At 35.1% G+C, this 23,340-nt stretch overlaps 1 protein-coding gene across 5 annotated transcripts in view; it reads right to left on the reverse strand.

Moving 5' to 3' along the window:
• The window catches only part of TBCA (tubulin folding cofactor A), a 112,239-nt gene that overhangs the window by 41,013 nt on the left and 47,886 nt on the right, over positions 1 to 23,340 (reverse strand). For all 5 annotated transcript variants that reach the window (XR_014058463.1, XM_081505946.1, XM_081505945.1 and 2 more), the window contains exon 2: positions 2,007 to 2,112. Coding sequence is in view for 4 of the 5 variants with exons in the window: in XM_081505946.1 (XP_081362072.1) it covers positions 2,007 to 2,112 (106 nt within the window). In the remaining variant the exon portion in view is untranslated. The remainder of the gene's footprint in view (positions 1 to 2,006; positions 2,113 to 23,340) is intronic.

The following is a 23,340-nucleotide window of genomic DNA, read 5'->3' on the forward strand; positions in this document are numbered from 1 at the left end:
AGTTGGGAAGATCCCCTGGAGAAGGAAAAGGCTACCCACTCCAGTATCCTGGCCTGGAGAATTCCATGGACTGTATAGTCCATGGGGTCATAAAGAGTCGGACACGACTGAGCGACTTTCACTCACTTTTTCCCTTTTATATCTGCGTATGCAAACAATGATATAACCAGTAAGTGGCTAATATCATCAAATAACAATTAGAACACAGGATTCAACAGAGTTAATTCTTACCTATTAAGCAGTAATTTTATTGAAAGATAATATACAAGTATTAAAAAATGAAATAAAACAGGTTCTGTAATAATCTGCATTATTTGTAGAATTTTGTTTAGGTAGGTGGTGCAGTGGTACAGAATCCCCCTGCCAATGCAGGAGATGCAAGAGATGCAGGTTTGATTCCTAGGTTGGGAAGATCCCCTGGAGTAGGAAAAGGCAACCCCTCCAGTAGGCTTGCCTGGAAAATTCCATGGACAGAGGAGCTATGGTCCACAAGGTTGCAAAGAGTTGGACTCAACTGAGCACACAGAAACGTTTAGAAAGGAAACACATTCCCCATTCCATGTAACTTACAACTCATATTCTAGCTGTAGGACTATTTTAAAATACATTATTGGTGACAAAAAGCACAGAGCAGGAAAAAAACCAAACAAAACTATACAAGTGGGAAAACAAGCTGGATGGGATCCAAGCAGGACCTGGGTGAAATAAGTGATATGTTACACTGTGTTACACTATGTTACACTGTTTCTCACTAGATGTGGGAAAAATAGAGTACCTTAGTGAGAGAGGTATAAAGGGGATATGAATATTCATGGAAGAAGTTATTAAAAGACATTTAACATAATTTTAAGAATCAAAAAGTTATATTATGTATGTAAATCCTTATGAAGAGCAGTTAGTTTACAAAAAACATATTGGGGGACATACTATACTTACACCCTGTTTACAAATCCTCCCTCATACAAATATCTTTTTACACACAAAGGAAGGCAGGCTCTCCTGGAAAGTCAAGAAAATAAGAAAGTTCTTTTTGGATAGCCTGAAGAAAGAAGACATTTCAGGTGCCACTGCATTCCTTTAGCAACACAGAAAGCAACTACCTACAGAAAAGTCCATTTTAAGTGATTAATTTTGCTTAATTAAGCCTGAGCTAAGGATGCATTATTACCATGCTATATAACAAAATTTATATGATAAAAACCACTGTGAGTTCATAAAGCTGATCTGAAAAAACAAGTCTTGAGATATTATCTATATAAGCTCTTATATATTTTCCTTTTACCTAGTGTCTTCTGGATTTTATTCTAAATTCATTAGACACTGGATTTTAGGTAATGGAATAAGTAATATGATACACATTCTAAAGAGATCAACCGGCTACTGCAGTATGAAAGGAATGTAGGGTTATCAACAGACACAGTATCAACAAGGAGGCTTCTGCAGTAGTACAGGCAAGAAATGATAGTGGACTGGACTAGGAGAGTGGCAATAGAGAAAGAAATCAAAGGAAAAAGAAAGAGGACTTGGTGATCAAGAAGAGACCTGTAAGTTTTGGTTTGGGTATCTGAGTAAATGGAGGTACCATTTATTGAGAGGGGGGAAACAAGAATGAGAATAGCTTCTTCTCTGGAGGTGGTGAGCTGGGTTGAGGGAAGACCAAGATTCTTAGCTTGAACAAACACAAGGGACAGGATATGTCAAGAGGTGATCAGTTGAATGCATGCATCTGGAATGTTTTCTATCGAGTTCAGAGACAGATAGTGGCACGAGAATGAATGCCAAGTAAGCAGGAATTCTGGGTTTGTTTATTTTCTTGTTTTAATGACACATCTAAAAGAGTGCCTGAAACAGCATTTGGCAAGTAGCAAGGGTTTAATAAATATCTGCTATGTAAATAAATGAATGGTCATAAAGATGGTACTTAAAGTTATAGGATGGTATGAGATTAGAGAGGAACTGTAGACTGAAGTCTTAAGGTAAAATTATATCTTAAAAAATAATTTTACCTGTTTTTTAATAGCATAATTTTCACCATCTTCGGCTTTCATTTTTTCAATCTTTTCTTCTTGTTGTTTTGCTTCTTTTTCATACATCATTTTTTCTTTGACCAATCTGTAAATAAACCAAAAATGTTTCAGAGAATTAACTTTCTCCCTAGCAACTGACCACAAGAAACAAAGAAACGATGTAAATATAAAGCACACTTTAAAAAGCATACGTAACTAGACAGGGAGAAAGGAAGGGAAGAAAAATACTTTAGCCATACATGTATGAGCCTTTATGCTGTTAAATTTTATACCTGACTAAAGCAAATCAACTTATCAAAGCATAGTATTCTTAAAATTTTAATTAAAAACACATTCCATTATAGCAATTGTATTTAAAACATAAAAATAACATTTCTTTACTGCTTGCTTTATTTATTTACTTAAATTAAGTTATAATTAATAATATTATATTTGTTTCAGGTACATAATATAGTGATTTGATATTTTTGTACATTATGGAGTGATCGTCACAATAACTATACATCACCTGTAACCAATAAAGTTGTATCTCTTAATCTTGTTCACTTATTTTGTCTTTCTTCCCTGACCTGTCTTCCCTCTGGCAACCACCAGTTTGTTCTTTGTATCTATGAGTCTATTTGTCTTGTTTTTTAGATTCCACATGTAAGTGAAATCATTTGGTATTCTCTCTGTTTGACTTATTTCACTTAGCATCAACACCTTCCAGGTCCATCTATGTTGCTGAATAGACATATTCAGAAAAATACTGCTAAGGCCAAAGTAAATGAGGTGACTGTCTATATTTTCTTCTAGGATTTTTATGATTTAAGATCTTACATTCAAGTCTAACCCATTTTGAGTTTATTTTTTAATACAGTGCAACAAAGTGCTCCAGTTTCATTCTTCTGCATGAAGAGAAGTTTTCCCAACAACATTTATTGAAGAGACTATCTTTTCCGCATTGTACATTCTTGCCTCCTTTGTCACAGATTAATTGCCCATATGAGTGCGGGTTTATTTCTGGACTCCATTCTGTTCCATGGATCTACGTGTCTGTTTCAGGGCCAGTACCATATTATTGGTTATTTGGGGCCATCTATGGCTCCATTGTCTTTTTTTTTTTTTTGATACATGTTATCTAAACTTTTACACATGTACCTGAAACAACATAATGGTAAAAGCTCAGTTTACTGGGAAAGGAGTCAGAATATTGCATACCAAATCCCAAAGAAAGAAAGATTAAGTTATTTTCAACAACGAACTCTTTAAAAAGTATTTATCATGCACTTAATTTTACATCTGACCTTCCTTGTGTGAAGGACTGGGATATATAATTTAGACATGGTTCTTGCACAGACAAGCAGTGGAAACAAACAAGTATTTATTAAAGCAAGAAAAGGTACTGACAGAGATCAGGAAGATTTTTGACAATAAAGAACAGAGCAATACAAACTTCTAGTGATTATTCCTCAGATAATCAAAATTCAATTAATCATAATAGTGCAATCTCCCCTAGTTCTCATTAATCAAACTTTTAATGTAAAAGAAAAGTGCAGTCCAAGAAAACACTAATATTCCTATGTACACATTATCTTAGGAACAGAAGGAAAAAATGTTCCCAGTCCCATACCTATTAAAAGTAGCTTTCTCCCCCTGGCTTGATGACTTACTTCTAAAACTATGTTACTGGGAAAGAATTTAAAAATCATACTAGAGTATAGCTTCTGTCTAATCATTTGAAATGAAGATTAAATGTATTTCAAAAAATGATACAATTTTCATATTCTAACAGAATTAAAATAAGCTCACAAATCTAAAAAATCTTTTGCCATACTATCTAGAAGGTTTTTAAGTCAGATTTAAAGTCTGGATTTAAATCACCACATAAAATGCATACTAAATATTAAAACACTAAAATGTTCCAGTTTGGAATTTTGAGTTGTAAAGCAAGGCTCATCTTTGTCCTTCATGATCATGCATGAGCAACACCAATGGAAAGAAATATAACAAAATGTTAGCAGTATTTATAGTAGAATGTGACCTTTAAATTCTCATCTTGGCATATCTCAAAGTGAAAAAAAAAAGTACAAAATAGGTATAAATTTTACGCTGCCATAAATATAAACAAACAACAAAAGATACTCAAATAACAAGTAACAAAGGCTACCTTGGCAACTATTTATTTGTGGTTACCTGAGGAGAAAAGCCCTAGTGATATGGGGTAGGGGTGGTCAGCTGGGAGGTAAATAAGCTTTTATTTTACGTCTCTCAATAAAAGTTTCAGGGTTTTCCCCCCATATGTTAACTATTACTTTTATTTAAAAAATTAGATGCTTATAATTAATTTCTGAGTGGCACAATTTTGAATTATTTTAAAGTCTGCTAGCTTTTCTTTTAGCTATATTTTCTAAATTTTCTGGAATAAAGCAAAATTCAGTTAGAAAGATACCAAAATATATCTAATAGTTGTACTTCTCTAAACATTGATCTCTTTTGCTGGTTTTCAAATGCTATTAAAATAAGTACAAATAAATATAAAGCCATAACTTAATATATTTTAAAGGCATAATTAACTGAAAATGTTTATTAGCCTTACAAACCCACATGTACAGAGAAACACAGCAAGTTCAAGATTTGGTCACTTTTAGCAGTTAGATAAATAAATATATAAAAGCAAAATAAAGAAACAAAAAAGCAATACAAAAGGACATACATAGGAGAAATTTTAAGAAATGACAGCCATCAGGGTAATAATAATCAAATGAGAACAAACCATTTAACTGTCTATGTATGGACATAAAATAATTTTAAATATGTAGGCCAGTCATACTCATCAGTCTGTCTTAACAATTATTAACAATTTGGCAGTCTTGTTTCATGTGTCTCTTGCCACTTATTTGTGTATTTATTTATTAGTATTTTCAGACATTTTATTTTTGGTTTGATTTTTGAGGTTAAAAGCCTATGATTTCCACCTCCCTCCCCACCTTACACCACATACAAAAATTAACTCAAAATGGATCAATATAGAAAGCAAAAGTTATAAAAGTTTTGAAAGAAAAATGTAGGTAAATCTTGATGACTTTGGATTTGGAGTTTTATATATGACACCAAAAGCACAAGAAACAAAAATGTTGACCTTCAACCCATGCACCTATAGGTGACTTATTTTTGACGAAAGAGGCAAGAATATACAATGCGGCAAAGATAGCCTCTTCAATAAGTGACGCAGGGAAAACTGGACAGCTACATGCAAAAGAATGAAATCAGAACACTTCATAATGCCATACACAAAGATAAACTCACAATGGATTAAAGACCTAAATGTAAGACCAGAAATTATAAAATGCTTAAGAGGAAAACATAGGCAGAGAACACTCAATGACATAAATCAAAGCTAGATCTTCTATCTTCTATGACCCACCTCCTAGAGTAATGGAAATAAAAACAAAAATAAACAAGTGGGACCTAATTAAACTTAAAAGCTTTTTGCACAGCAAAGGAAACGACCAACAAGGTGAAAAGACAACCCTCAAAATGGGAAAAAATCATAGCCAAGGAAACAACTGACAAAGAATTAATTTCCAAAATATACAAGCAGCTCATACAACTCAATACCAGAAAAACAAACAATCCAATCAAAAAGTGGGAAAAAGACCTAAACAGACATTTCTCCAAAGAAGACATACAGATGGCTAACAAACACATGAAAAGATGCTCAACATCACTCATTATTAGAGAAATACAAATCAAAACTACAATGAGATATCACCTCACACAGGTCAGAATGGCCATCATCAAAAAGTCTACAAACAATAAATGCTGGAAAAAAACAAAACAAAACAAAACAAAACAAAACAAAACAAAAATGCTGGAGAGGGTGTGGACAACTGTTGAGAGAATGTAAACTGATACAGCCACTATGGAAGACGGTATGGAGATTCCTTAAAAAACTAGGAATAAAACCACTATCAGACTCAGTAAACCCACTCCTAGCCATACACCCCGAGGAAACCAAAATTGAAAAAGACACATGTATCCCAATTTTCACTGCAGCACTATTTACAACAGCTAGAACATGGAAGCAACCCAGATGTCCATCGACACATGAGTGGATAAAGAAGCTGTGTACATATGTACAATGAAATATTACAGCCATAAAAAGGAACCCATTTGAGTCAGTTCTAATGAGGTGGACAAACCCAGATCCTATTATACAGAGTGAAGTGAGTCAGAACAAGAAAGATAAACATCGTATGCTGTGCTCAGTCGCTTCAGTCGTGTCTGACTCACTGCGACCCCATGGACTGCAGCTGACTCATATATGTGGAATCTAGAAAGATAGTACTGATGAATTTATTTTCAGGGCAGCAGTGGAGAAACAGACATGGAGAACAGATCTATGGACATGGGGGGAGAAGGGAGGAGCGGGTGAGATGGATGGAGAGTAACATGGAAACTTACATGACCGTATGTAAAACAGAGAGCCAGTGGGGATTTGCTGTATGACTCAGGGAACTCAAACGGGGCTCTGTGACAATCTAGAAGGGAGGGGCTGGGAGGAAGCTGGGAGGGAGGTTCAGGAGGGAAGAGACATGGGTGTACCTACTGATGATTCTTGTTGATGTCTGACAGAAAACAACAAAATTCTGTAAAGCAATTATCCTTCAATTAAAAAATAAAGTGGCAAAAAAAAAGCGCTGACCTTTATCAAGATCAAAAAATTTTGTGCTTCAAAAGACACTATCAGGCAAGTGAAAAGACAACTACATAATGGGAGAAAATATCTGCAAATCATATACTGGATAAGAAAGCTGTATCTGGAATATATAAAGAACTTTTACAACTCATTAATTTAAAAAAGTTTTTAACAATCCAATTAAAAAAGGCAAGTTGAATAGACATTTCTTTAAAGAAGATATAAAGATGTCCAATAGGCAAATGGAAAGATGCTCAACATCATCAGTCATCAGAGAAATACAAATCAAAACCATAGCGAGATAGCACTTCACACTCATTAGGAAGTTTATAGTCAAAAAGTCAGATAATAACAAGTGTTGTTAATAAGAAGGTGGAAAAACTGAACCCATCAAACACTGCCAGTGGAAATGTAAGCTGGTACAACTGCTTTGGAAGTTTGGCTGTTCCTCAAAAAGTTAAATACAGAGTTACCACGTATCTCAGGAATTCCATTCCTAAGTATATACCCAAAAGAAATGAAAACATATGTCTACATGAAAACTTGTACATGAATGTTCAGTGCAGCATTACGCATGCATAGGTAAAAAGTGAAAACTCAAAAGTCCATGAACTGATGAATGGACAAACAATATATGGTGTACCATACAATGGAATAACAGCATACAAAAAATGAATTACTGAATCACGTTATAATCTGGATGGACATTAAAAACATTATGCTAAATGAAAGAAGCCACCCATAAAAGCCACATATTGTATGATTCTATTTCCAGTATAGGTAAATCTACAGAAACAGAAGGTAAATTAGAGATTGCCTAGGATGGGGGATGGGGCTTCCCTGGTGACTCAGTGGTAAACAATTCACCTGCCAATGCAGGAGACGAGGGAGGAGGGTTTGATTCCTCCGTGGAGAAGACTGTCTGGAGAAGGAAATGGCAACCCACTCCAGTAACCTTGCCTGGGAAAATCTCATTGACAGAGGAGCCTGTATAGACCATGGGCTTGCAAAGAGTCAGACACAACTTAGTGACTAAAACAACAAGCATGGAGGAAATTGGAGGGTAACAGCTAAAGGGTTTGGTGGTAATAAAAATGTTCCAGGGACTTCCCTGGTGGTTGAGTTCAGTTCAGTCGCTCAGCCGTGTCCAAATATTTGTGACCCCATGGACTGCAGCACACCAAGCCTCCCTGTCCATCACTAACTCCCAGAGTTTACTCAAACTCATGTCTATTGAGTTGGTGATGCCATCCAACCATGTTATCCTCTGTCGCCCCCTTCTCCTCTTCTTGCCCTCAATCTTACTCAGCATCAGGGTCTTTTCCAATGAGTTGGCTCTTCACATCAGGTGGAGCTTCAGCATCAGTCCTTCCAATGAATATTCAGGACTGATCTCCTTTAGGATGGACTGGTTGGATCTCCTTGCAGTCCAAGAGACTCTCAAGAGTCTTCTCCAACACCACAGTTCAAAAGCATCAATTCTTCGGTGCTCAGCTTTCTTTACAGTCCAACTCTCACATCCATACGTGACTACTGGAAAAACCAAAGCTTTGACTAGACGGACCTTTGTTGGCAAAGTAATGTCTCTGCTTTTTAATATGCTGTCTAGGTTGGTCATAACTTTTCTTCCAAGGAGCAAGCGTCTTTTAATTTCATGGCTGCAATCACCATCTGCAGTGATTTGGGAGCCCCCCCAAATAAAGTCTGTCACTGTTTCCACTGTTTCCCCATTTATCTGCCATAAAGTGATGGAACTGGATGCCATGATCTTAGTTTTCTGAACGTTGAGTTTTAAGCCAGCTTTTTCACTCTCCTCTTTCACTTTCATCAAGAGGCTCTTTACTCCTTCTTCGCTTTCTGCCATAGGGGTAGTGTCATCTGCATATCTGAGGTTATTGATATTTCTCCTGGCAATCTTGATTTCAGCTCATGCTTCATCCAGCCCAGCACTTCTCATGATATACTCTGCATATAAGTTAAATAAGCAGGGTGACAATACACACCCTTGACTACTCCTTTCCTGATTAGGAACCAGTCTGTTGGTCCATGTCTAGTTTTAACTGTTGCTTCCTGACCTGCATACAGATTTCTCAGCAGGCAGGTCAGGTGGTCTGGTATTCCCATCTCTTGAAGAATTTTCCACAGTTTGTTGTGATCCACACAGTCAAGGGCTTTGGCATAGTCAATAAAGCAGAAATAGATGTTTTTCTGGAACTCTCTTGCTTTTTTGATGATCCAGTGGATGTTGGCAATTTGATCTCTGGTTCCTCTGCCTTTTCTAAATCCAGCTTGAACATCTGGAAGTTCACAGTTCACATACTGTTGAAGCCTGGCTTGGAGAATTTTGAGCATTACTTTACTGGCATGTGAGATGAGTGCAATTGTGCGGTAGTTTGAGCATTCTTTGGCATTGCCTTTCTTTGGGATTGGAATGAAAACTGACCTTTTCCAGTCCTGTGGCCACTGCTGAGTTTTCCAGATTTGCTGACAATATATTGAGTGCAGCACGTTCACAGCATCATCTTTTAGGATTTGAAATAGCTCAACTGGAATTCCATCACCTCCTCTAGCTTTGTTCGTAGTGATGCTTCCTAAGGCCCATTTGACTTTGCATTCCAGGATGTCTGGCTCTAGGTGAGTGATCACACCATTGTGATTATCTGGGTCATGAAGATCTTTTTTGTATAGTTCTTCTGTGTATTCTTGCCACCTCTTCTTAATATCTTCTGCTTCCGTTAGGCCCATACTATTTCTGTCCTTTATTGTGCCCATCTTTGCATGAAATGTTCCCTTGGTATCTCTGATTTTCTTGAAGAGATCTCTAGACTTTCCCATTCTACTGTTTCCCTCTACTTCTTTGCACTGATCACTGAGGAAGGCTTTCTTATCTCTCCTTGCTATTCTTTGGAACTCTGCATTCAAATGGGTATATCTTTCCTTTTCTCCTTTGCCTTTCACCTCTATTCTTTTCATAGCTATTTGTAAGGCCTCCTCAGACGACCATTTTGCCTTTTTGCATTTCCTTTTCTTGGGGATGGTCTCGATCCCTGCTTCCTGTACAATGTCACAAATCCACCCATAGTTCTTCAGGCACTCTCTCAGATCTAATTGTTGGTGGTCCAGTGGCCAAATCTCCCCGCTGTCAATGCAGGGGGCTTGAGTTCGATGCTTGGTCAGGGAATTAAGATTCCACACGCCACAATGACGATTGAATATCCCATGTGCTGCAACGAAGACCCAGCACAACCAAAACAGATTTAAAAAAAAGTTTTAAAAATGACTGTGGTGACAGTTGCACAATTCTGTAAATATACAAAAAACAAAGACTGTAAGTGGGTGATTTATAAGGTATATGAATAACATCACAATAAAGATATTAACAAAAAGAAAAAGAAAAAAAGCTTGTGACCATAAATTCAGCTATAGGAGAAAGTTTCAAGTAGTGGATATATTCAGACCTAGACTTAACAACAGCTGAACATATGAACAGCATGTACAGAAATTTGCATTTGACTTATAGATTAAAACTGCTTTAATAATAATTTTCAGTATTAAGATAAACACATCCTGAGATTTAAAATTTCAAAATAAAATCATTCATGCGTATCATTATAGTTACTTCTCTAAAAGTTCCTCTGAAACAGAAAACAAAACTTGCTAGGACAGAGATGGCCAGCTGCTTAAATGAGACTAAAGAGGGTTTTATTTTATTCACAGAAAGAATGAAAAAAAACCCCAAACATATCTGCCACCGAATTAAACAACTGGGAGTTTTAAGTCTGGATTTCTGGCTTCTCTTAGATATTTTTCATCAGGGAATATTAGAGCTGCATTCATACTACTGGAAGGAACTCAGTAAAAGCTGTTGTCTGTTTTAGATGAGGTGCTGTTTTACATGTGCTGCTACTCAGTTACCCCACAACTCCACAATTCACACAACTCCCTGTTTCTCAAACACTCAAGCCTTATACTTGACCCTGTAAGTAACGAAGTTTAGAACATGTGTGCTGGGAAACATGCATATATATCATCAATGTAATAGATTATTATTGTTGCTTTTATTATCTTAACACAATCACAATTAGTATTCAGAATATCAGGGATAATCAGAAACCACTGGGATTAGCAATGAGATTTTCAATATTCCTAAAGATGACAGGTTAGTAAACTCCTCTAGTAAATAAAAGTAGCTAGGACTGGATAAGCTATCAGAAAGAACCACATTCAATAATATTCTGTAATTCTAAGGTGTAGAATAAGGGTTGGCAAGCTACTGGCAATGAGTGAATTTGGTCTGCCATCTGTCTTTGTATGGTCTGACGGCTATAACACCGTTTTCATATTTTTAAATGGTTAAAAATTTTTTTAAAAATGTTATGACATGTTAAAATCACAGGAATTCAAATTTCAGTGCCCATAAATAACGTTTTACTGGAACACAGCCACACTCAATTCATTTATGTATCCTAGATATAGCTGTTTTCACACAATGACAACAGAGATGAGCAGTTGTGACAAATATGGCTCTCAAAGTCTAAAATATACATTACTTGGTCCTTTACAAAAAAGGGTTGCTGACCGCTGATTTCAAAGACCTCAACTCTATCCAGCCCCTACTTAACTATCTCAGCATGCACCACACTACCTTGAAATCAAGTCTTACCTGTTAGGTCTTAAACTCCCTGAGGATGGGATTAGGCTGTATTTGTACTCTATTCCTGATCTGTAATTGACACATAGTAGATACTCAATGGGAGCTTCCCAGGTGGTGCTAGTGGTAAAGAACCCACCTGCCAATGCAGGAGACATAAGAGACATGTGTTTGATCCCTGGGTTGGGAAGATCCCCTGGAGGAGGAAATGGAAACCCACTCCAGTATTCTTGCCTGGAGAACTCCATGAACAGAGGAGCCTGGCAGGCTACAGTTCCTAGGATCACAAAGAGTCAGACACGACTGAAGCAACTTAGTACAGCACAGCACAGACACTCAACATTTGTTGAAGGAATAAAAAGTTGAGTCTAAAAATCTCACCACTGTCTTTTAACATTTTCAATTTAAAGAGATATATAAGACAATTCTGAAGTGGAACAAAAGTGATTCACAAAATTTCAGAAGACAAATACAGTGATTTTTGAGAAAGTATACAATGAAAGAGATAACTTCTATGCCTCAGTTCAGTCGTGTCTGACTCTTTGTGACCCCATGGACTGCAGCTTGCCAGGCTTCCCTGTCCATCACCAACTCCCAGAGCCTACTCAAAAACTCATGTCCACCATGTTGGTGACGCCATCCAACCATCTCATCCTCTGTCATCCCATTCTCTTCCCACCTTTAATCTTTCCCAGCATCAGGGTCTTTTTAAATGAGTCAGTTCTTCGCATCAGGTGGCTAAAGTATTGGAGTTTCAGCTTCAGCATCAGTCCTTCCAATGAATATTCAGGACTGATTTCCTGTAGGATGGACTGGTTGTATCTCCTTGCAGTCCAAGAGACTCTCAAGAGTCTTCTCCAACACCACAGTTCAAAAGCATCAATTCTTAGGCTCTCAGCTTTCTTTACAGTCCAACGCTCACATCCATACATGACTACTGGAAAAACCAAAGCTTTAACTAGATGGATCTTTGTTGGCAAAGTAATGTCTCTGCTTTTTAATATGCTGTCTAGGTTGGTTATAACTTTTCTTCCAAGGAGCAAGAGTCTTTTAATTTCATGGCTGCAGTCACCATCTGCAGTGATTTGGGAGCCCCTCAAAATAAAGTCTCTCACTATTTCCATTGTTTCCCCATCTATTTGCCATGAAGTGATGGGACTGGATGCCATGATCTTAGTTTTCTGAATGCTGAGTTTTAAGCCAACTTTTTCACTCTCCTCTTTCAGTTTCATCAAGAAGCTCTTTAGTTCTTCTTTGCTTTCTGCCTAGATCCACTGACAATTCTGGTTGGTAATCCTAGTCATCCTATTCCATGTGGTTGTCCATGGAAAATAGCAGCCATGGCCTTGGCAAAATTGAACACTCAACTACGTATCACATTTGACAAGTAAAGGTGCTGAATCTTCATATGACTATTAGAATAACAAAACAAGCAAAAGTTAAGTTTTTGTTTAAAGAGAAGCCATATTGTGAAAAGGCTCAGGAAGCAAGTTACTGAATAGCAAAAATACTGCCCCCACAAAAGAAAAAAAAAAATTACAGTGAGAACCCAGTAATACCAGTATGTAAAATTACAATAAATAAAATGCTAAAGCAAGATGCAAGAGAAATTGAAAAAGTTCCACTTTCAAACAGTATAAGTCAATGTATTGATGACAAGTCACATGACATGGAAGAGGTTTTAGAGAGTATATACACAATTTCAACTTTACTAGATATGGCCAAATTGCTTTCCAAAATGGTAGTATCAACTGATACCCAGTCTGCAATATGCAAAATTTCCTACTTCTCCTTGGCATCCTGTTAAACAACTGGAGTTGTATGAGTTACTACATTTCTGATAAACGAGCGTGAAATGGTATTATGTTTGAAATATTAATTTCCCATAAACTTATGAAATTATCTATGTTTACTAAAATAGTATAGTTAAATCTATCAATGAATAGCTCCTGGTAAATTGGACTCTTCTCTAGGAGAGGCTAAGATTTAATAGGAAAAATCAAGTATATATAGTCATAGTTTTTAAATTTATTACTAAAATATTTTTCTGAAACATACTTATGCATATGTTCCTATAAATACAGAAACATTTGACAAATTACAAAGAACAAAATTTTAAAATCATTCATAATCTCATTGCCCAAATTAACTATTATTGATCCAAAATGCACATACATCTAAAATTCCAAAAACATTTTTTAAAAATTGTAACTTAAGAATTAAGTTAGGCATAAACTCATTCAGCAGCAAAATGTGACCTCAACCGACAAGAAAATACTTCTAGACTTTAGGTATCCTACCTAATGTGAACAATCACATGTCTCACTGTAGAAATGTGAATTTGCTTGATTACAGAATAATTCTCTAGATGCTGTTTTGTAAATACATATATTATAGTCCTAAAATCTAAAAAACTTGGAATTCAGAAATACATATGGGTCCAACGGTTTTATATGAAGGGTTATGAAATCTGTATTAATGTTTTGAATATTTTTCACTATTTTTTAAACACGTATGTTTGAAAATCTATATTATACACACACACAGTTGATCCTTGAACAACTCTGGAGTTAAGGGGTGCCAATCCTCCTTACAGTCAAAAATCCATATGTATCTTTATAGTCAACCCTTTGTATCTGGTTCCACATAATCGAATTTAACCACCATGTATCAAAAATACATATTTGTAAAACTACATTTTTTAAAAAAAAATCCACATATAAGTGGATCTACACATTTCAAACTTATGTTGTTCAAGGGTCAACTGTAAATAAATAAATAGATGGATAACTGGGAAAGTGTCTCATTTTCAATGTCATTAAACATTCTTTAAAAATACAGCTGCAAATGGATGCAAAGCATTCCATAATAACAGTACAATAGCTTATTAAATAAAGTATTATGCTGTCAGACATCTAGTCCATCTCCATATAAATAATACCGTGATGAACATCCCTGCTCATAAATGTTATAGATATGTAATATTTTCTTATTATATAATATTTAAAATATATATTGCCTGAGGAGAAATTAAACTAAACCCTTTTCCAGTAAACTAGTGACCATTTACTGATGAATACTTCCTTTTCCTACTGATATGATAAACTATCTTAGTCATTCATTATTAGTAGTTATAAACAAAATACCAATATTAAATCAATCTATCATATTTTAGCTTACTATTTGTTATTTCATCGTAGTCAAAGAAAATAGTATGCCAGATTTCACTGTTTAAATATTAATAAGCATATCAAAACCTATACTAGAGAGATTTAAAATTAAAAAGAGAAAAATAAGGAAAATGAACATCAAGGGAAAAGAAGATAAACCTAATAACCAATAGGAGTTGTAAATAGTGATACAATAAAAAAATCAGGGGAAGAATTGGGGCAGGGATAAATTGGGAGTGTGGGATCAACAAACACACAACATAAAATAAATGAGGATTTACTGTATAGCACAGGAAGCTATATTCAGTACTGTGCAACACCATGTAATGGAAAATAACTGCAAAAAGCATGTATGTGACCAGATCACTTTGCTGTACACCTGAAACTAACACAGCACTATAAATCAACTATACTTTAATAATAATAAAAAAGAACACCTTTTCCCAGGGCTATAAAAAACAACAATCTTAATTGAAAGGGATTCCTAAGTGCCAACTAGAATCAGCAACAAAATCTCATGTGTATGTACATTGTTGAAAATTTCCAGAAATCAAAAAAAACCGAAAGCTTTCAAAAGTAGAAGAAATAGGTCACCTACAAAAATTTTATATTTCACATTAATAACTCTAGATATCAGAAGACAATGGAGCAATCCCTTCAAAGTTCTGATAGAAAACAATTTAAAATCTAGATTTATAACTATAATAGTGATAGGAAAATTCATTAATGAATTCATCAATTATTTACTGAGGGGCTACTGTGTGCCAGACATTTTATGTACCAAGGATATGCTAGTGAGCAAAACTACAAAATTGCCTGCCCTATGGCATTTTAGCAGCAAAATAAAGACAATAGGCAAAATATATAGGCATGTTACACTGTGAAAATGGTCTAAGATAAAAAGCAGTCAAGAAGAACTGGTAATAGGGGATTCACAATTTAAAACAGGATGGTTGGGGAAGGCCTCTTTGAGAATGGGATATGTGAGTTAAGATCTGAAAGAAACAAGTAAGTCATGTGGAAAAGTGATGAAAGAAGTTGTAGGTCAGGTAAATTTTTTTTTCTGCTGTATAAAAATTCAAACATTCATCTACTCTGTCCCCTTTCTGAATGTACTGCAGCAAACTGAAGATGAATATCAATATAAGAAATCATGGTCAATGTAATGCAAAAGTCTGATGAAGGAAAATAAAAATCCCAGTGTTAATATTAAATGTGTTGTAGGCCTGGAAAGCATTCACTCTAAACGAAAATCTTAGGGTGGAGTCTTACAGGCACATCTCTAAGAAGAAGAATGAGTAAAAAAGTAGAAATCATTTATATGTTTTTCCCTCCAATAATGGAAAAATGAAAGACAATTAGAAACCCCAGGAAAAATACGCCCCTCCAGACCCTACCCCTCAACACAGTTATAGCTGTAATATGAAGCAACTGATGAAAAAGAAAACTAATTTAACCTGATTTATAAGAGTAGTATCCTTTGAGCAGCATGGGATACAATGAGAAAGAAATGTAATCTTATATATATATATATATCATATTTTAAATTATATTTATAATCAATTTACTCATTTCAACTTTTAAAATAGACCTATGAGCAAAATATGTCTTTTCCCATTTGTTTGGACTATACAGCTCATGGAATTCTCCAGGCCAGAATACTGGAGTGGGCAGCCTTTCCCTTTTCCAGGGGATCTTCCCAACCCAGGGATTGAACCCAGGTCTCCCGCATTGCGGGTGGATTCCTTACCGGCTGAGCCACAAGGGAAGCCCAAGAATACTGGAGTGGGTAGCCTATCCCTTCTCCAGCGAATCTTCCTGACCCAGGAATCGAACCAGAATCTCCTGCATTGCAGGCGGATTCCTTACTAACCGAGCTGTCAGGGAAGCCCTCCTACTTGTTTGAAATATTCAATTTGTATTTTTAAAGTAGCTTTTGCTGGGGGCTTCTGAGAATTTTGTCAGTCTTCCTAAATATGATATAAGCAGGTACAATTCTCTTTTCTCCCCTAGACATTGTCACCTATGTGTGACACCTGCCACCTTGGGATGAGGATATCATACTAAAACGACAGGTCACTCTCGGATGTCAGAGAACTTGAATCTTTGAAGATGGTATTAAACTAGTGATTTAACAACTGTGAATGCACTTTACTTCCAGATTTCCTATTGTATAGGATAATAAACGTAGTTTAAGCCACATATAGTTTTCTTCTCTATTCTTACTCTTTTATTTTTATTTACTTTCTATTACTATTTTCTATCATCTGAGATGATAAAGTCATTAACAACAGAAGATTGTCCTGCAATTACAGAAATAACGCTTTTTTACTTTGGACTAATTTGTTCTAAACTGATAAACTCACTTAGAAATTGAGATAGCTCATGTTTTTTCTTCCCAAATACAAATAAATATAATATAAAGAGGGAATTACCTATAAAATATCCAATTTTATGTTTTCTACTGTATTAAGAAATATTTTGTATAAATTTTTGCAAAATCCCTGATACCTGGAGTACTAGTGGCTAGGATTCCAGGCTTTTGCTGCCATGGCCTGGGTTCAACCTCTGGTTGTGGGAACTGAGATCCCACAAGCTGCATAGCACGGCCAAAAACGACCAAAACAAAACTAAACTAGAATAAAACTTTAAAAACTCACGTTTATGTTTAATAATCATGGTGTTTACCAGAGGCTAACATCCATAATAAATAACACTATATTCTATCTATATTATATTTTCAATTCACAAAGTACTTCTATAGCTTACAGGATGTTGGTATGGTGGTGGTTAGTTGCTAAGTCATGTCTGACTCTTTTGTGACCCCACAGACTACAGCCCAGCAGGCTCCTCTGTCCATTGGATTTCCCAGGCAAGACACTAAAGTGGGTTGCCATTTCCTTCTCCAGGGGATCTTTCCGACCCCAGGATCCAACACGCGTCTCCTGCACTGGCAGGCAGATTCTTTACAACTGACTCACCTGGGAAGCCCAACTTAGAGGATACTGGATGTTAAAGACTAAATAGCAAATTATCAATGTTAAAGACTAAATGGCAAATTATCAATGCTCCTAAACTGTAGCTTACAGAAGAGTGAGCATTAGGTAGTTAAATATTAATGTCTATGAACTATTACAGGGGTAAGATGTTTATATGGGCTTCCCTGGTAGCTCAGATGGTAAAGAATCTGCCTGCAATGCAGGAGAGGCCTGGGTTCGATCCCTTGGTTGGGAAGATCCCCTGGAGAAGGAAATGGCAGCCCACTCCAGTATTCTTGCTTGGGAAATCCCATGGACAGAGGAGCCTGGTGGGCTACAGTCCATGGGGTCATAAAGAGTCAGACATGACTGAGCAACTTTCACTCTACTTCACAAGATGTTTAATGCTCTATACAGGAAAACAATATGGCACCAAGGAAAGTATATTTACTTACAACTTGGAACTCTAAAGCTTCTTGTCAAGTTGATTTAAAATTCCTGTCTTCCCAAATAGAGATGAAAAAAGTATTCAACATTAGGGAAAGAAGCTATTTGAACTAACAAGTAAAGCAGGTACAAGCTTTTCTGCTAAACATATAGGAAGAAAGCAGTTTATAAAAATCAGAGTGAAAGGTCATATTTAGAGTAAATTTTAGGCTTTTGAAGACTAAGGGTTTATTATTGAGACTACAGACACAGAGAAGAAATAATGTCTTTACTAAAGTATGTGGTGACAGAAATACCAAGAATGATGAAAAAATAAAAATAAAATTAAATCTACTCATTTGGGAAATTCCAAGTGAACTGCAAATTACAGGCCCATTGCTTTACTTACCTTAATTAAGAATTCTCACTAGTTCCTCAGTGAGGAGGAACTGGAGGCTGACATCAGAATCTGATGATTTAGTGTTTACAGTCTATATTATAAAACATAGTGGTCAAAATTCAGTGAGGTTTAGTCATTCTCTACTAATTTTTTTGTGGTCACTATAAGGTCCCAAGTGAGATTTTCCACTATTTCCAAACTTCAACTAATAATCATAGAGAAGATTCTGGAGGCCAGCAAAATTAAAGAAGAACCTTCTATAGCACCCTGTCTTAACAAAATAAGTAAAACAAAAATCTGCCACACATAAACACACATAAAAAGAGATAGGGCTGGAAATGGTGCTTGTTCTGGGTAGAATACCTTCTCCCTCTGTCATCCTCTCCTTGCATCCGCCCAACTCATTCTTAAAATTTAACTCAAATGTCCTTGTCTTCCATAAGGACCACTCTAACCCCTACCCTACCACTCCCCAAGCTGCCACTGTGGATCTTCCCCGTGAATTTTTATAGCATATTTATCTCCATTATATAAATTATAAGTAAAATATAAGCTATAATTTTGTCTACATCTACACTTGAAAGTGGATGCCCTGAGGACTGGGTCTGCTATCAGCACCAGTCAGTATGTACCTCACAGATATGTTTACTAAATGAACTCACAAGGACCCTGAGTGGTAATCAGGGCAGCAATCACCACCCTCATTTTCAACGAGGTGAAATGATTCATTTAAGGTCAGCTGGCCAGGAAACTGTGAAATTAGGATTTGAAATTATGACTTCTAAGTGCCAATACTTTTTAAACATCATACTATCTCATGTATAAAGTAAATAAGCTTTAAATTTCCTTACCTCTTCCAAACGTAAAATCATCCCATGGTTCAAACCTTGAATCACACAAAACAATACAAAGTGAAAAGGCAACCCAACATCCACACTTCATGCCCTGAGTTGCTCAGTCCCATCATGGGAAGCCACAAGTTATCAACTTCTTAGGTATTCTAAAAGAACAGTTAATGTTTAGTTTGATGGTATTTGTTACCTTATCATCTTCCTGTACCATTAATTAACCCATTAAATTGAAGACGGTTCAAGTTATAATCACTTCTCAAGTAAAATATATTTTTAATTACTTTTAATAAATAAGACATTTTATAAACAGCTAAACTGATGCATGCTAAATAAAAAATCAATATCACTATATTTTGTGCAATACTGTGAATCTTGGTGACTAATAAGAATAATTCAAAACACACAAATGTAAAAGTAATTATTACATGAATCCGCCAGTCCCTTTAAAGTCCGTGATACTGAAAAGTGTGTACTACTAACAAAAGGGCTATAAAAAGATTATTATGGCTAGCTCCTGCTTGAGTCTGTGTGAGAAAGCAATAGCACCTCCCACAGATACTTCATCTCTATACAAAAACACTGACAATTTTAATTACTACCTAAAATCACAAACCTCTCTATCCACTTGACTTTTTATCATCTGTCCAGACCTGTATCCCGTCTTTGTAACATCTCTGTTTAGACATCCCACCAGCAACTAACTGAAGCAGGTTGAAAACTGACTATTTCATCATCTCCCACTCTAAGATAATATCCATTTCCCCAGTTTGAGCTGTCAACATCAGAATCACACGAATACTGGATAAAGTAGGCCTGGATTCTGAGCAGTTCAGGGAAAAAAAGCCAACTTGTCTACAAGCTCAATATGAGCCAAGAATGTGATGCAGTTAACAAAGAAACAAAGCCAGTCAACTGAGATGCATTAAAAGAAGAGAATCTGAAACATGGTAGGTACACAGTCTACATTGGATGAACTGTGTCTGTATTATTATCACTGATAATTTACTTCCAAAATTGTTATACACAACTTAGAGCCAAAAGGGATTTAAGGTAGCATCTGAAGAAGGACCCTGGAAAACCAGAGTATTAGCAAAGGAATATCCATCACTACTACTCTATTCTGTGAAACAGTTCAGCATGCCTAAAACATTCAGAAAGATTGTGAACTATATAGTTATTCCAAACTAACATAGGTTATCATAACCAAAATGGGCAAAGAAAATATCACTGGATGCAAATCACTTAGGCCAACTGATTACTGTCACTTCTCTTAGGTAATAAGAGCTAACATCAGTTAGGATATCTGAATTTTATCAAATTATAAAATAAGCTTAATTTAATGATATTTTACTACAGTAATTATTCTTGGGTGATTCAGCAATTCAGGTTATTCTTGAAACTACTGATGAAAAAATTGGGAGCCAATTTTTCAGTTGTACAGATCTAGGATCCAGAGGAAAACTTATAGCTTTGGGATTATTAGCATTATACAAAAGTACTTTGGTACATAATGTATTTATTCAATTTGTTGTACTAAGGTTTGTTCATTAGGTCACAATGGTTCAAGAAGAAACATGTACGAATATTTCTTCTATTTTTATATTACTGATATTGAGGTCTTAAGTCTTTTGTATAGAAGAATGACAAAATAATAATTAACTTAATAATTTCCATTCTTATGCAAGAGTTGAAAATAATTTTCATAATATATTCCTATCTGAAGGTGTGTGTGTGTGTATTGTCAGCTGGTATGTTAAAGGTTCCATTTTCAATGTATATTTATTTTGTATTCTACCACACATAAAGCATTTTTAAAAAGCTAAGTCAAATTTCTAAGTCTTAAACTGCTTAAATACTACTTCTAAGTAACTGGTAAGAGTACTTGATAATAGAGTTTTATTTGACACATTTTCAATAGCAGCTAATCTGTTTGAATATTCAATGGTAAAATTTTCTTAATTATTATAAGGTTAGTTTAGTGATTCCCAATGACTCACCTAATTTTTCTTCTCTGTATCATATTATAGTCTGCAGTTTTAAAAACATTTGCATTATCTCCAATACGCCACCCTTTTATTCTTTGTTTCTTTACTCAGAGTAAAATAATCATTTTTATATCCTGATTCTGAATTGTCAGTAAACACTGCTCTAAAATGTTGCATTTTCACAACGGGAGGCTCTTGGTTCCACAAATATGTGTTAGCATGTAATAGCATGTAAAAACATGAAAAACCTCTAACTTGATCACACAAAAACAAAATAATGTATAAATAATCTTATAGCATTTTAAGAATGTCATAACTTTTTGCAAGTTATTCTATACAGTCTTCCTGGACTATTTCTGGTGAGTTACTTGATAGAATCTTTCAGGATCCTGTTTCTGTGGATAGATTACCATCATAACCTGTGAATATATCTATAACAAACATCTTTTTCTCTGGTCAACCTGAAAAGCCCAAGTAATAACTACAGCATCTGGGGTTAAAGAAAGACACAGTGGCGGGCTCAAGCTTGTTTAAAATGGAGAAAGGACTAATGCTGAAGCTGAAGTCCCAATACTTTGGCCACCTGATGCAAACAGTTGACTCATTGGAAAAGACCCTAATGCTAGGAAAGAATGAAGGCAGGAAGGGAACAGGGTGACAGAGGATGAGATGGTTGGATGGTATCACCCCATCAAAGGATGTGAACTTGGGCAAACTCCAGGAGATGGTGAGGGACAGGGAAGCCTGATGCACTGCAGTCTATGGGGTCACAAAGAGTCGGACACAACTTGATGAATGAACAACAAGGGGAGAAAATCTATCCTTTAACAGAACATGTAAATGTAACCAAATTGCCATTTTTCAAATGTGGCAACAACTGTTTCTTTTCACATTAGAAAAAGGAATGCTATTTCAAGAGATGTGAATAGATACAGTGAAAATAAAAAGGTTTCTATGAACAGATAATCTTGAAAAATATCACATACTTTATTCTTCTCTTAAAGATTCACATAGTGAAAGCTTTTGAGTAATTTTACAATAAAGAAACATGTTAAACTTTAATACAGCCCTTCTTAAGTTAATTTGAGCAGAACACTTTTTTCAATTTACCTATTAAGATCCAATTAACCATTCTCCACTACCTGTCTTTCATTTTGGATTCCATATTCATTTTGGAGTACAAAATGAAAGACAGGTAATACTCAAAATACTGACTATAGTAAGTGAATTCCTATTTCTAAATTTCTAAAGTGTATTTTTACCCTATAATAAATACCAAAATATTCTATTCAAAGTTGCCAGTTTTTAGAAGTTACTAAAATGTCACATTGTCAATTTAAATAATATGAATTTTAAAAATAAATCTTAACATGGTAACAATAGCTTAATTAATATTAGTATACATTACTAGTACAACACACTACTAATATTATTATGTTAGTACAATAATATTAAACAAATGACAGTGAACACTATAACTATCCTATCATTTTTTAAATCTTAATTTGCTTATTACTGAATTCACATTTTAGCAGAAAAGTAGGTGGCCACATCATCTTATAATGTTATCAGTAAAATATTTAGTCTAAAAAGTTATATAGTAACATTACTATAGCTTATAAAAGTTTTTAAAAAATCTAATCCAATTTTTCCTAATACGATATCTAAATTAGATATAGTATTTGAAAGCTAATAAATATTCAAAGGTTTTTAGGCCAAATTCTCTATAGGAATCTAATTTTTTTAAAAAAGTAATTTCCAAGTAAGACAGCTTCAACAGAAAATATAACGTTAAAATTGGTGTCTTAACTAAACTTGAGTTAATGAACAAATGAGTACAGAAAGCTTGTCATTTATGACCTCTAGATATTAACAAATACCTACTAATTTAAATTTCCAAAATAGCACAATCATGTGGGGGATAGGGTGGCATTTTTTATTATGGTAAACTAGGCTATATGTCTAGCTTCAACACTGTGAAAGATTGAACTTTTAACTTCTTAACCTTTTGATTTAACCTATTAGACTACTTTTTTTTCCTAACTGTAATTCTTATAAAGAGAACACTGAGAATAACCTTTAAAAAAATAAATGTAGTCTATTCTATACAAAATTTTATTCTCCAGACACTGCAAGTTCCTTTAGCAACTTAAACTATTCATTTATTTTAT

The sequence above is a fragment of the Giraffa tippelskirchi genome, chromosome 7 (genome assembly GCF_054371585.1).
Source record: "Giraffa tippelskirchi isolate mGirTip1 chromosome 7, T2T-mGirTip1v1.2.pri, whole genome shotgun sequence".
Classification (NCBI taxonomy): domain Eukaryota; kingdom Metazoa; phylum Chordata; class Mammalia; order Artiodactyla; family Giraffidae; genus Giraffa; species Giraffa tippelskirchi.